Below are 14590 nucleotides of genomic sequence, written 5' to 3' on the forward strand. Positions count from 1 at the left end.
TACCCACTTTATTTGTAATTTTGTGAGAGAAACTTAATTTTGTTGCTACCACATATGCCACAGAATGAAATCTTGATTAATCAATTTAATTTTGCTTTCACCGACCTCGTTTTGTCTCGTGTCACTGGTAAATTAATAAACAAAACAAATGCTATCGTTTTTACTGTTGGTAGCAAGATCAACAAATGAAATAAATGGTTCAAACATATGGGGCACATTTCTGCCCAATAATTCCTGGGAGATTGAAAGTTGTTAGAGAGCCTCCATTGTGGACGAGGTGTACAAATTACATCATCTCACAAACCTTGTGATGGTGTACCTATACACACAGTTTATATCATAAAAATCCAGTATTTAATCCTCATACTTTTTTTTTTTGCCAGAGACTGAATCACCGCCTATTCAAACGGGTATCTGAGTACCTGCTGGTGAAATTTTTTCAAAAAATTTTAAATTTTTTAGAATATAGGTCATGATCCCTTGACCTGCACTCAATGAGAATTTTAAAACTCTTTAGTGGCTAACTACTCTATGAGTCGTTGGTTATTTAATCCTTATACTTGGGAAGAACCTATGCCTCCATCCACAGAAAGAAGCAGACAAAATTCAACTCCTTGTGAAAAGTAAAAGACTAGAAAGTGTAAGTTACATGTGTGTGTGTGTGTGTGTGTGTTTGCTTGTTCTTGTGATATATAAAAGGTGAGGGATAATAGTGACATGTCTTTCGAGAAAAAAGCTTGAAAAAAAAAACAAGAAAAAAACAACGAGAAAATTCTTGAACTTACACACAACTCTTTTTATCTCACCAATCAACCTGGATTTTCCTCTAAACTACATCCCAATTATCATTTGGTTCTTAAATGATTCTACAAAATATATTTAACTCTAAAAATTTTTGACCTTTAGTAGTCAACCATATTTCTGTCAGCTTGAGGATAACTTGGCTTGCTTTTGACTTTTGACCACAAAATCACTAATCAGATTTGCTAGTGGGATAAACTGCCTGTTTGTTTAGTTGAAGGGGGCAAAGCGTAAATGTGGTGAATGTTGAATGGATTTTTTTGTTTTTTCATTTAAACCTAGTAGTCAACAAATCGTTGGCTTGTCTTGGCTATTGATGACTTGTTTATGTTATTCCTGATTTGGTACCAAAAAGTGGCTTTTTGAAGGATATTGCCAATTTTAAGTTCTCAGCCATGTTACTAATGCATTACTGTTAAATTCATAATATGTTAATTATTCTCTTACAACTATTAAATAAGCAGTTATGTGTGACAAACTTAGCTTTTCTTGCATATTGATATCGGCTGCTCCTTGTAAGTTTTCTCTCTTAAGTTTGCTAATTGTAATTCATAGTTCCAAACATAATTGTATTTTTGTTCGAAGTACCAGACATTTGATTTGTCAGATTTGTTAGAAATTTGAGGACTAAATTGATCCGGCATTCATAAATTAAAGTAAAATGTTGAGTGTCTAATAATTGAGAAAATTTTAAGGACTTTTAAAGGCAAGTAAACCAAATATTAGGTCAATCAACCATATAGCTTTGCAACAGTAGACACAAATGATTTTGGAGAAATGTATAGCTTATTTTATTTCTTTGTCTTAGAATTCTTACTACATAATAAATTTTGGTCCCTCAGATGTAGAAAGGACCCTCCTGTCTGGAGCAACAAATGACTAGGAATAACAAACAACCCCCACAATAAAAAAATAATAATAATAAGTAGAAAACATAAGAGGGAGAAGAAAACATCCTAGCACTGTTTATTTCTATGAGTCTAAGCAGTTGCAATTGGACCCATGGTAACATTGGCTTCCATGTTCTTCATGAGTTCAAATCTTGGCTCTTTGGCCTGGAATTTAAGTCCAGCATAGAGTTTCATGTAGTCATCAAAAACAAATTTTGGGTAGACTTCTTTTCTTTCTTCTGCTTCTTTTTCCAGCAGTGCTGGTGCTGGATAAATAACTGCATCATTACCTGGATTGTAGAATGAAGCAAGTGACATCCTATTTCCATCTGTTTGAGCTATGACTCTGTGGAGCACACTTTTGTATTTTCCATTGGTAATCACCTGTGATTAATTTGTAACATAATTAGAACCCTAAATAAAAAGGCATAAATGAATAAACAGTCAATTCGATTTGTTAATTTTTGCATAAATTAATATTGATGTTTATTGTTGCTTACAAATAACAATCATCCCTCTAAATCTAGTATGATATTCCGTAATTATAAGTAATCTTTATGAGAAATAATCTATTCATAAGTAATATTTATTTATGAAGCACAAGTGTAGCTATACGTATTATGTTGGTATGAAAGTAAGAAATCTATTGTTTCTTTATCATATTACTTATAAAAGTATAAAATTTTAATCCCAAGAAATTAAAGTGTACCTCGAGTTGGTCACCAAGGTTGACCACAATAGAGTGCTTCATTGGAGGGACATCAACCCATTGATCACCCTTGAGCAGTTGTAGACCACTTACTTTATCATCTTGGAAAAGCAAGATAACCCCACCAGCATCAGTGTGTGGTCGAAGTCCCTTAATCAATTCTGGCTTGGGACATGGAGGGTAGTTGCTAACCTTGGTACCAAAATTGGGACCTTTTGAACCATAAAAGGCTTTCTTCAAATAGCCCTTCTCAAGACCAAGATTTTCACATAGCAAATCAAGAAGTTCTTCAGCCAGTTTTTCTAATCTTACAGCAAACTCCTTCATGATGGTCCTGCATCACAAGAAAAAAATAATGAGGAAAATTTGATGGGATAGGTGGAAATAATAAAAAGAGAAAAATAGCCTATGACAGAGCTATGGATATATCTTGCTTTTTAGGCGTTAACAAGGGATTATTTTAGCATATTTTAAGCGAAGTTGTCAATAATTGTGTCTGATGAAAGGCTATTTTATTGATAAACCTGAATGGAAATCCAAATCTATCTGTTTCTTGAGAAGGGACACGGAAGTATGGTTCAGTCAGCTCAAAACTTCTTATTGTGTTGGGACCTAGGAACTAACTAGCGCAACAGTAGTATTTGAATAACTTTCCACATCTGTAAGCAACACTCTAATAATACAAAGATGAGAAGAAAATCTGTGCTAAGAACGCAAATAAAATGTTTACAAATACTCAAATTTACAACCTTTAACAACCAAGCTATGGATTATTACAAGTAACATAAAGACGAATTCATACTGATGATTTCTTCAAATTTTTTTTAGTTTTCTTTCTGTCAGCAAAATCATTACTTATCCACATAAGACTTGCTTCAAAATATTTGTTGAAGTAGGAAATGTGCTATAATTATTACCTGTATTCATCATCTAGATCAGGGACTTGTGAAATGTTTGAGACAGGAAGGTGGCGCAAGAAAAATGTGCTCTCCCAATCCATATCAGTAATTTCAGCTTGTACACCCTCTAAAGCCTTGCTTGCCACCAACTCCTTGAACCTTTGCTCCATGCATTTCTTGTAATGACCTTTTGTCAATCTTTCAACTGTGTCCATCATCTCGTGTGGGATTCCATGGTTCACCAACTACATCAAAGTTTCAAAAGAAAAGAAACAAAAGTTAATAATGTAAACTTCTTAGAACCATTAAAATTAAAACTAACTCATGAAAATCCTAGGTACAGCAGTTTGTTACATCAAAAAAACAAAATGAGGTAAACTAGTTTGCCTTATATCAGAAAGAAAATTTTTTTAAAAAAGGAATGTGTAGTACCTCAAAGAAACCCCAGTTTTCACAAGCATCCTTTATAATATCCATGGTGGAAGCTCTCTTGTCACCATTGAGGTTTTTCATGTTGATTACTGGGAAGTTCTCCATCTTACTAGCCTTTGTGGTGGCTATTTTTCTTGCCTAAATGTGTTTTTTGTGCGCGGGAGTTGGATTTTGTTGTGTATTTTGTGTGTTTGTGTGTTGTGTGTGGGATTTGGATTTTGGGGTGGCAATTTATAGGCGAAAGCTGGCAGGAGTGGAGACTCTGAGAGCACTTGAAAATCATGTAGTGGTCGAAAGGTTGTAAATGGATGGAAATTTCCATTTGGCCCACCAACAACACATGACCTAAATTCCAGTTGCTCTGGTCGTTTTGCCTTGTTCGACCATCTTACCTGAAGTGCAAAGGTCCACTTCTGATGGCTGGACACTTTCTTTGTTTCTTGACCAACAATGTGTGGCTAGCCCCCACGTGAATGGGCTGGTGGTTGGCGCCTCTTCCTCGGGACCATCAGGTCCTGGGGTCGAACCTCCGCAGTAACATCGGCTTCTTCGTGCATCTAACGTGTTAGGTCTGGTTGGGGCGCTGGGCCGGACCGAAGTGGGATTAGTCGGGCCGCCTTTACGGACTTGACCCGAACACCCATTCCGTCAGGAAAAAAAAAAAAAAAAGAGACCAACAATGTGTGGCTGCCCTATTTTATTATTATTATTATTATTATTTGTTGAAATTTGATCTGAGCTGTTATCATACAAAATTGCTTGAATACTTGGATGGATTTGTATAATAAGATTTTTTACACTAGTAATTATATATATAATACTTACATTTAAATAAAAAGTATATGTCATGCACTTAAATTCATTCAGATTGATAAAAAATTGATACGTTGATAATGCAGAATAAATTAATTCATACTTAAATGCATATACCATTTAAGTAATAATTCATGCAAAAAAAATTATATGACCTATATCGAAATTTACAATTTTACGTCTAAAATATGTTAACATTTATCTCATGCAACCTATACAAAAACTGATCTCAACCGTTGAAAATCAATTTTGCCTCCAACCGTTCCTTATTCATCATTTAGCAATTATTGAGGCGCCCAAATCCTTTTTTTTTTTTTTTTTATCCATAAACCCGTGGCTGCCGAATGGAATAAGGTTTTCAAGCATGGCGGTCCTTGGTCTAACCGATAGATGTTTTCACTTTCCTTACTGGTTCTAAAAGGAAACAGACAGTTTTATTGGCTAATTGAATGAATCCAACTTGGGTTTCTCTATCGTCTTGTTTGTCCTCTTTAAGAAGACAAGTAAGGATAAATAGTTAAAACTTCTAACTTCTTGCATTACCGACTTTGTTTCATATATCAGTCAAATTTAAGTGATTATGTCAATCTTTTTTTGTTTTTTTATGGCAGTCGGCAGTGGAGGAGTCACAAGGGGGCTAGGGGCAGCTGCTCCCAAGTTATGAAAAATTCCTTTTGATTCCTTAATACTTTGAAGAATTTCCATTTAAAATCATACTTTTACCCCCCTCCCCCCAATCTAATTTTTGCCTCATGAAAATTATTATCTTTTAGACTTTAAATACTTTTAGATTTCTATTTAGTTAGTTCATGTACATAATTTAACTTCATAATACATGTTTTTTTTAGAATTTTATGTATTACCTCCTTGAAATTCAGTATTAAAGCAAAGAGATTTTTTTTCCCGGTGCATAAGAAATGAGAAGGTAGAGACATGAATAGTTATACGAATTTGATATATTATCATGTATCTTGATCCAATATTGGGGAAATAGCTTCCTACTTATGGTTTGTAGACTTATTTTTTATTATTACTCTATTAAAAATCATCTTAAGACCATAAAAAACTTCTTCATATAGAAATTTGGTTTGAAATAATGTACATTGATTTGGGATTATATATAAAGACCAAATCATTAAGCGATATAGTCACAAAGAATTAACGCACATTTTATGATTTTCAAATTTACGCTCGTAAAGTAAAATTTGCACACATTTTTTGAGTTCAGCCCCACTTTTTAAAAATCCCGTCCCTGCCATGCTAAATGTGAGAACCCAGAACGGAAAAAAAAATTAGGATTTTATTCCTGTGCACCCGTTTTCTTTTATTTTCTTTATTATATTACTTTTATCCACATGTTATCAGGAAATATAGTTTTTAAATCATTTTTCTAATATAAGGTAGTTCGTGAGAAATTAGGAGTATATTTTGGACGTGGGGCCCGCTAGTGTATTTAGTGAGAGAATTTCGGCCAATTCAGTTCAATTTTCCATAAAGGGATTTAATTACTAGGTGTTAGTAGATGATTAGAGGTTATCTAGATGGTTTAATTATGGAGGGACAAGAAGATAACTCTAAACAAAACAAAGTGCCAAGTGTCCAATTCTTGTTGGATTAAACTTGCCTAATTTTGCCTAACTTTCTTTATCTTTACTTAAAGGTCTAATTTTGACCAAGACATCTTCATTCTTCATCCTCTCTTGGCCGAATTCCTCTAGGAAGAAAAGGGAAGAAATCTTCAACCTTCCATCTTCAAATCCTTGCCAAATCTTGAAAATTAACCGATTGTTTCTTAAATTAGTCCATAAAATCATCTTGCTAAGGGTGTTTGAAAAACTTGGTGGTGTTGTTTTGGAAGAAAACCTCCTAAGCTACAACCTTTCTTGAAGAACTAAGGTATCTTGCTTGGAACTCATCTTTTGTTTCTAATTTTGGCCAATTGGTGCCTTATAGTAGCTATATACGTGATTTTACGGAAGATTTGGTGGATTGGAGTGAAGCTAGCTAATTTTCTGATTTTGTGGGTTTATTTCTGTTTTCCTATGATGGATATGTTTGGGCTTGAATTGATGGTTCTAAATGGTGTTAAATAGCTCTCTTATACGTTAATTGTGGTTATTTGCGAAAAATTTCAGATTTAGGGTTTCAAATTGGGGGTTTTCTATGGATGATTGTTGAGCTTCTAATTGGCTCTAATTGAGGGGTATTGTGACCCTAATGAAGTATATTGAATGGCTTATGAATTGCTTGGGTGCTTGTGGTTGTGTTGGATGGCTTTTAATGGTTGTTTTGTAGGTTGGAAAAGCTGACATTTTAGGGGAAATGCTGTCCGAGTGTCTGGGGTATTGGGTTCTTGTGAGTTGGGTTGTGATTGGATAGAAATGAGCAATTTTAGGGATTGTTTCTACTGTTAACCCTAAATGCTATGCATTTCCTATTTTCCAAGCTATATTTGGGTTTTACCTTAATAGTTCCTAGTATAAGGTATTCGACTCGTGTTTGAGTCTTAATTGTACTTTCTTGATTATTATAGGGCGCGCCGGTGATCCGAGACTCACGTCGGGCGAAAACTTGTGAAATTTCTTTATTTGACTTGGTGAGTATACTACTCACATATTTGTTATTCCGTGGCTTTCTTGTACTTGAATTCTGTGATTTGGGCTAGTTGTGATGATTGGTTGAGCTAGGTGAGGCAAGGGTGTACTTTACCACTCTCGTACTCTCTGGCCTCCTTGACTGATTATTATATTAGGCCTACTTGCTTGTTTATGATATCACTTGAATACTCTTGACTGTACTTGATTTGGTGTCGATTGGATACCAACCTTTACTGTAACTCTGGACTTTTGCCGTTCACTCTGAGCTCTACCTTATTGGAAGTCAATGGACTCGAGCTAGTAAGGACTTGGTCGGGGACATTTGACAAGCCATGGGGATTGTATTTGGGAATCTTTGGGTATGAGACCCTTGATTCCGGTATACTCGAATAATACCAATTCTGTACTGTTTGGTGTTCGGGCCCGGTAAAGGGAAAGTGAGGTGGACGGATAATTGGAGTAAAGAGGAGTCTACGGTCATGATTACCTGGTATACATTGACGGAGGGTCAATGAGATGAGATCAAGTATGGCAAAAGAGGAAAAGGGCTTTTGAGAGCCATCCGTATCCTTTTATTCCTTATATTTGGGCGTTGTTGCTTTTGCTTACTTGACGTACGTATTTGAATTGAATATTCTTGTGTTTATGTGCTCCTGGTATATTACGTGATGGTATCTCATTGGGCGAAAGCTCACTCCGTTAATTTTGTTTTCCTTACAGGGAATTACCTTTTGGACTTTTGCTTTTGAAGAATGAGTTGAGTAGAGCTAGTTGAGAGATTTTGTGTAGCTCCTCAATAGTTGGAACCTTAATTGTACCTGGATTTAAATGCTTTCTTTTGGTTTGTAACCCTACAGATGTGGTTTATATTAGTGTGTGTACTCATGTTCAATGTATTATACGGGACTTGTATATGTTCATTTCAAGAATTGTATGAAGTTGCTTGCATTTGATTGGGTCTTGAGCGGATTGTGACCTGGCAGTCACTATTCGCTTTACGTTTTAACTTTTGCTTTCCGTTTCTCGATTGTTGGTTTGGTTAAGCGCGCTAATAGACACCCGAACAACTTGAGCTGGTGTTGTACCGTTTTAGTAGTCCTGGCGAGAGTTAGGCAGGCAATCCGCTAACTCCTTTGGTACGCCTTAGGGGAAGGTGGGGCTGTCACAGGTGGTATCAGAGCCTAGATTAGAAATAACCTGGGCGAACCTAAGACCTAATTCTTAGCATTTTGAGGATTGTGTTTAGACGCCATTAAGTGTGAATATATTGTCTAAGATGTAAACCTTTGCTATCTTTGTAGGTTATGGCCGGCACTAGTGGAGCGGGCGGAGACGAGCCACCTCAGAGGCTACCCTCGGGTTATCGATTACCAGGAGAGACCGGGAGGTCCGATTCGGCTGTGGTATACCGCTAGCCGAACCCGCCGCTGTAAGCGTTGCCAGTTTTACTCTTACGCGGACCACGTGGTTGAGGCGGTACTTGCCGAGCGACGGAGGCTTGGATGTGACGCCGCCAGGGAGCGCACTGAGACCCTTAGACTTAGGGGCATCATGCGGATGCAGGCCGATAGGATTGGAGAGCTCCAGGGGGACGTGGTCATGGAGCGGGAGAGGACGGACGCTCTGAGAGAGCAGTTGCAGGTGGTTAACGACCGCCTTACTAGAGTAGTCCGGGAAGTGAGAGACCGGTCCGGCGCTATTATCGACGAGTGTGGGGCGCTAATCCAGGGAGTGATTGGCGCCAATGCGCCAGGGGGAGTTCCAGGTGGCGGAGCTCCAGGTCAGGGAGGCGCCCCTAGCTCTAGTTCTGGGGGGGAGTCGGTTGGCTCCGTCAAGGACTAGATTAGGATTTTTGAACCTTGTTTTGATCCCGTGTGAGGGATACCTAGGAAAAGTTTTTGGTTAGTTGTTTTGCACCTTTTGGGACCTAGGTTGTACAGTGTATTTTGGTAGACCCTCTTTTAGCTTCACGGGAGTACCTTTGTATATATCTGCCTGACTGCTTATGTATGACTGTTTGACACAGTTATGTGTTCCATGTATAAATGTGCTATGTGAATATATGCCTTAAGTGGTGTTTACTTTTGATTCTTTGTTCATGCTTATATGACTATAATTATATGCACTTTTAATATTATTTTGTGCCTCGACTTTAGATTGACTTAAAGAATGGAAGGCACTCGTAGTGGGCGAGACAGCGGGCGCGGGGTTAGGCAACTCACAACTGACGAGGGTACTAGGGATACCACGACTGAACCAAATCCTGAACCTAGGGTTGACCCTAGTGCCCAGATAGCTGCTGCTATGCAGCAAATGACTGACCTGTTAGCCCACGTAGTGCAACAGCAGGGCCAACCTCCTATCCAGCAACCTGGGAACCCTGGCCATGTAGTAGAGAGTGAAGATCGGGTCCTAGAGAGATTTCAGAAGTTCTCTCCACCAAAATTTCTGGGCGGGCCAGATCCGGACGTGGCCGAAAAGTGGTTAGAGAAAATGATAGATATTTTTACCGCCCTACACTATTCAGAGGAGAGGCAGGTTACTTTCGCTGTCTTTCAATTGGAAGGGGCCGCACGTTCTTGGTGGAACGTGATACGAATGAAGTGGGACCGAGAACAAACACCAAGAACATGGGTAAACTTTGTGAGGGACTTCAATGCGAAATACTTTCCCCCTCTAGTCCAGGAAAAGAAGGAGGACGAGTTCATTAGACTCCGTCAGGGGACTCAATCGGTAGCTGAGTACGAGAGCCAGTTTACTCGTTTATCTAAATTCGTCCCTGAACTCATTCTGACGGAGCAAAGGAGAGTTCGACGTTTTATTCAGGGGCTCAATGTGGAAATTCAAAAGGATCTGGCGGTAGCCCAGATCAATACCTTTAGTGACACCGTGGAGAAAGTTTTGCGAGTTGAAAATGCAAGGCTTCAAGTAAGAAACTTTCAGGTGAAAAAACGGGGAGTAGTTCGACCCAAGGAGATAAAGGGACCCCTCCCAAGTTTGGACGAGGAGCCGGTGGAGGAAGGCAACCGGGGATGACGCAAGAGACTCCGCCGAGGGGTGGTCATAATGGACGGAGCCCGCAGAAAAGCACCTAACAAGGAAGTTCGGCCTCAGTTGCACGAGGACCCTGTGGATTTTGTGGAAAATCAAACCACACCGAGGATGACTGTTGGAGGAAGGAGAGAAGATGCTTGCGCTGCGGGAGTGCAGAGCATCAAATAGCTAACTGTCCAGTGTTACCTCGGGAGGCGAGAGCAACCACCCAGTCGTCGAAGGCCAACTCGGGACAGTCTAAGGTAGAAGGGACAAAGCTAAAGGTGCCAGCTCGGGTTTACTCCCTGGAGCAACATCAAGTCCCTGATTCCTCTGGGGTTGTAGAAGGTACGATCCCGGTTTTCCATCGTCTAGCTAGGATTTTGATAGATCCTGGTGCTACCCATTCCTTTGTTAACCCCAATTTTATGTGCGGCATTGATATAAACCCTATTAGCTTGCCTTATGACTTAGAAGTTAGTACTCCTATGGGGGACCAACGTTTGATTACTGGTTCGATGTATGCGAATTGCAAAATTTGGGTAGGAGAGAGGAAGCTTTTGGGGAACCTTATAAGTTTAGCCATTCAGGGGTACGACGTTATACTGGGTATGGACTGGCTAGCAAGGTACGATGCACAACTTGATTGTAAGAGGAAAATAGTGGAACTTCGTATACCGGGGGAGGCAACCTTAAGACTAGATGTAAGAGGTAGTTTAGTCTCATCTGCATTGATCTCGGGTATTAAGGCTAGGAAATTTCTGTATAGAGGGGCTCAAGGGTTTCTAGCTTTTCTGATAAACACTCCCACTGATAAGCTAAGGGTTGAAGATGTGCCTATTGTAAGTGAATATCCGGATGTGTTTCCTGATGAATTAGTAACTTTACCTCCGAAAAGAGAGATAGAGTTTAAGATTGACCTATTGCCAGGAGCGTCACCTATCTCTAAGACCCCCTATCGAATGGCACCTGCTGAACTCAAGGAGTTGAAATTGCAGTTGCAAGATCTGTTGGAGCGTGGGTTAATTCATGAAAGTGGATCTTCTTGGGGGGCTCCGGTACTATTTGTTAAGAAGAAGGATTGACTTTAAGATTGTGTATCGATTATCGGGGACTAAACAATATGACCATTAAGAACAAATACACACTTCCCCATATTGATGAACTGTTTGACCAGTTACAAGGCGCAGTGGTCTTTTCAAAGTTAGATCTCCGACAGAGTTACTATCAGTTGCTAATTAAGAAAGAAGATGTACCAAATACTGCTTTCAATTCTAGATATGGGCATTTTGAATTTGCAGTCATGCCCTTTGGGTTGACCAATGCCCCTGCCGCCTTTATGGATCTGATGCATCGGGTTTTCAAACCCTACCTGGACCGATTTGTTGTCGTGTTTATTGACGACATTTTGGTCTATTCTAAAACCCGTGAGGAACATGAGCAGCGTTTAAAGTTAGTGTTACAAACCCTGAGAGATCATCAACTATACGCCAAATTTAGTAAGTGTGAATTTTGGCTGGAGAAAATTTCTTTCCTGGGACATGTGATTTCAAAAGAAGGTATCACGGTAGACCCCGCGAAAGTAGAGGTGGTAGCTGAATGGAAGAGGCCAGAAAATCCCACTGAGATTCGCAGTTTCCTAGGGTTGGCTGGGTATTATCGACGCTTTATTAAAAACTTTTCCAAACTAGCCGGCCCTTTAACCGATCTGACGAAGAAAAATGGCCGTTTTGTGTGGGATACTAGGTGTGAAACCAGTTTTCAGGAGTTGAAGCGAAGGTTAACCATGGCTCCTGTTTTAGCCTTGTCTAATGGGAATGACAGTTTCACTGTTTATATCGATGCTTCGAGGGAAGGTTTGGGGTGTGTGTTAATGCAAAACAAGAACGTGATTGCCTTTGCCTCTAGGAAACTAAAAATCCATGAACAAAACTACCCTACCTATGACTTGGAGTTAGCTGCGGTGGTCTTTGCTCTGAAAAAGTGGAGACACTATCTCTACGGGGTTACCTTTGAGGTTTATTCAGACTATAAAAGTCTTAAGTATCTCTTCTCCCAAAAAGAGTTGAATATGAGGCAACGCCGGTGGATGGAACTCTTAGAAGATTATGACTGCACAATCAATTACCATCCGGGTAAAGCTAATGTAGTAGCGGACGCCCTAAGTCAGAAAGCTCAAGTAGCAGGGTTGTTGGTCAAGGAGTGGGAGATGTTAGGAGCAACTAGCGAGTGGAACCCTAGATTGGGATGCAAGAAAATAACTTTTGAAAATATTCGGGTAACCTCTACTATTCTTAATCGAATTAAAGAAACTCAAGAGAAGGATCCGACGGTACAAAAGTGGAAGGAAAAGGTAGAAAAGGAAGCATTACCTGATTTCAATTTGGGTCCTGAAGGGATTTTAAGATATAGGAACCGGGTGGTGGTAGCCAATGATGAAAACTTGAAAAGAAAAATTTTGGAGGAATCCCATCGATCGAAATACACGATCCATCCTGGTAGTAATAAGATGTACCAAGACTTGCGACGATTGTACTGGTGGGATAAGATGAAGAGAGAGATTGCCCAATATATCCAAACCTGTCTGATTTGCCAGCAAGTTAAGGCTGAACACCAAAAACCCTCTGGACTATTACAACCTCTTGAGATACCCGAATGGAAGTGAAAAAATATCACGATGGACTTTGTTTCTGGACTGCCAAGAACTCAAAAAGGACATGATGCCGTTTGGGTGATCGTTGATCGGTTGACCAAATCGGCCCATTTCTTACCTGTGAATGTGAAGGATTCTATGGATAAGCTGGCTCGGTTGTACCTGAATGAAATTGTGAGGTTACATGGGGTTCCAGTGAGTATAGTTTCAGATCGAGATCCTCGTTTTGTATCGAGGTTTTGGCAAAAGTTTCAGGAGCACTTAGGGACCAAAATTAACCTTAGTACCACTTATCACCCCCAGACGGATGGGCAGTCGGAGCGAACGATTCAAACCCTCGAGGATATGTTACGAACTTGTATTCTGGATTTTGGGGGTAACTGGGGTCAACATATGACTTTGGTAGAGTTTGCTTACAATAACAGTTACCATTCGTCCATTCAAATGGCACCATATGAAGCTCTCTACGGACGGAAGTGTCGTTCGCCCATTTATTGGGATGAAGTAGGAGAAAAAAAAGTTCTAGATCCAACAACCATTCCTTGGATGGAGGATGCACAAGAAAAGGTTAAATTGATCCGTCAAAGACTCTAAATAGCTCAAAGCCGACAAAAGAGCTACGCCGATAACCGAAGGAAAGATTTGGAGTTCGAAGTTGGAGACCGTGTTTTCCTTAAAATCACGTCACTACGAAGCGTCACTGCGGGTAGAGGAAAGAAACTTCAACCACGGTTCGTGGGGCCTTACAAAATTCTTCAACGAGTTGGGAAAGTAGCGTACCGACTCGAGTTGTCGCCAAGTTTAGCTCGGATTCATGACGTTTTCCATGTTTCGATGTTGAAAAAGTACTACCATGATCCAATCCACATTGTGCGACCAGAGGAGATTGAGTTAGATAAGGTACTCACTTACGAAGAGAGACCTATACAAATACTCGATCGAAGGATTAAGGAACTGAGGAATAAACAAATTCCATTAGTGAAAGTTTTATGGAGGAATCATGGAATAGAAGAGGCAATCTGGGAGATGGAGGAAGAGATGCAAAAGAAATACCCTGAGCTGTTTAGTAACCCAGGTGAGCAATTTCGATGGCGAAATTTTTTAAGGGGGAGAGGATGTGAGAACCCAGAACGGAAAAAAAAAATTTAGGGTTTTATTCCTGTGCACCCGTTTTCTTTTATTTTCTTTATTATATTACTTTTATCCACATGTTATCAGGAAATATAGTTTTTAAATCATTTTTCTAGTATAAGGTAGTTCGTGAGAAATTGGAAGTATATTTTGGACGTGGGGCCCGCTAGTGTATTTAGTGAGAGAATTTCGGCCAATTCAGTTCAATTTTTCATAAAGGGATTTAATTACTAGGTGTTAGTAGATGATTAGAGGTTATCTAGATGGTTTAATTATGGAGGGACAAGAAGATAACTCTAAACAAAACAAAGTGCCAAGTGTCCAATTCTTGTTGGATTAAACTTGCTTAACTTTGCCTAACTTTCTTTATCTTTACTTAAAGGTCTAATTTTGACCAAGACATCTTCATTCTTCATCCTCTCTTGGCCGAATTCCTCTAGGAAGAAAAGGGAAGAAATCTTCAACCTTCCATCTTCAAATCCTTGCCAAATCTTGAAAATTAACCGATTGTTTCTTGAATTAGTCCATAAAATCATCTTGCTAAGGGTGTTTGAAGAACTTGGTGGTGTTGTTTTGGAAGAAAACCTCCTAAGCTACAACCTTTCTTGAAGAACTAAGGTATCTTACTTGGA

The 14590-nt window shown here is 39.3% G+C and overlaps 1 protein-coding gene across 1 annotated transcript; it reads right to left on the reverse strand.

Annotated features, from left to right (window-relative positions):
• Positions 1-1568: 1568 nt before the first annotated feature.
• On the reverse strand, positions 1569-3944 carry LOC113691088 (1-aminocyclopropane-1-carboxylate oxidase 1). The gene is made up of 4 exons (XM_027209287.2): positions 3732-3944; positions 3318-3544; positions 2401-2734; positions 1569-2075 (listed from the first exon to the last, which is right to left on the reverse strand). The coding sequence occupies exons 1-4, from the start codon at positions 3834-3836 to the stop codon at positions 1782-1784; spliced, it is 960 nt and encodes a 319-aa protein (XP_027065088.1). The 5' UTR covers positions 3837-3944; the 3' UTR covers positions 1569-1781.
• Positions 3945-14590: the final 10646 nt, after the last annotated feature.

This window comes from Coffea arabica, chromosome 5c (assembly GCF_036785885.1).
Source record: "Coffea arabica cultivar ET-39 chromosome 5c, Coffea Arabica ET-39 HiFi, whole genome shotgun sequence".
NCBI classification, from domain to species: Eukaryota; Viridiplantae; Streptophyta; class Magnoliopsida; order Gentianales; family Rubiaceae; genus Coffea; species Coffea arabica.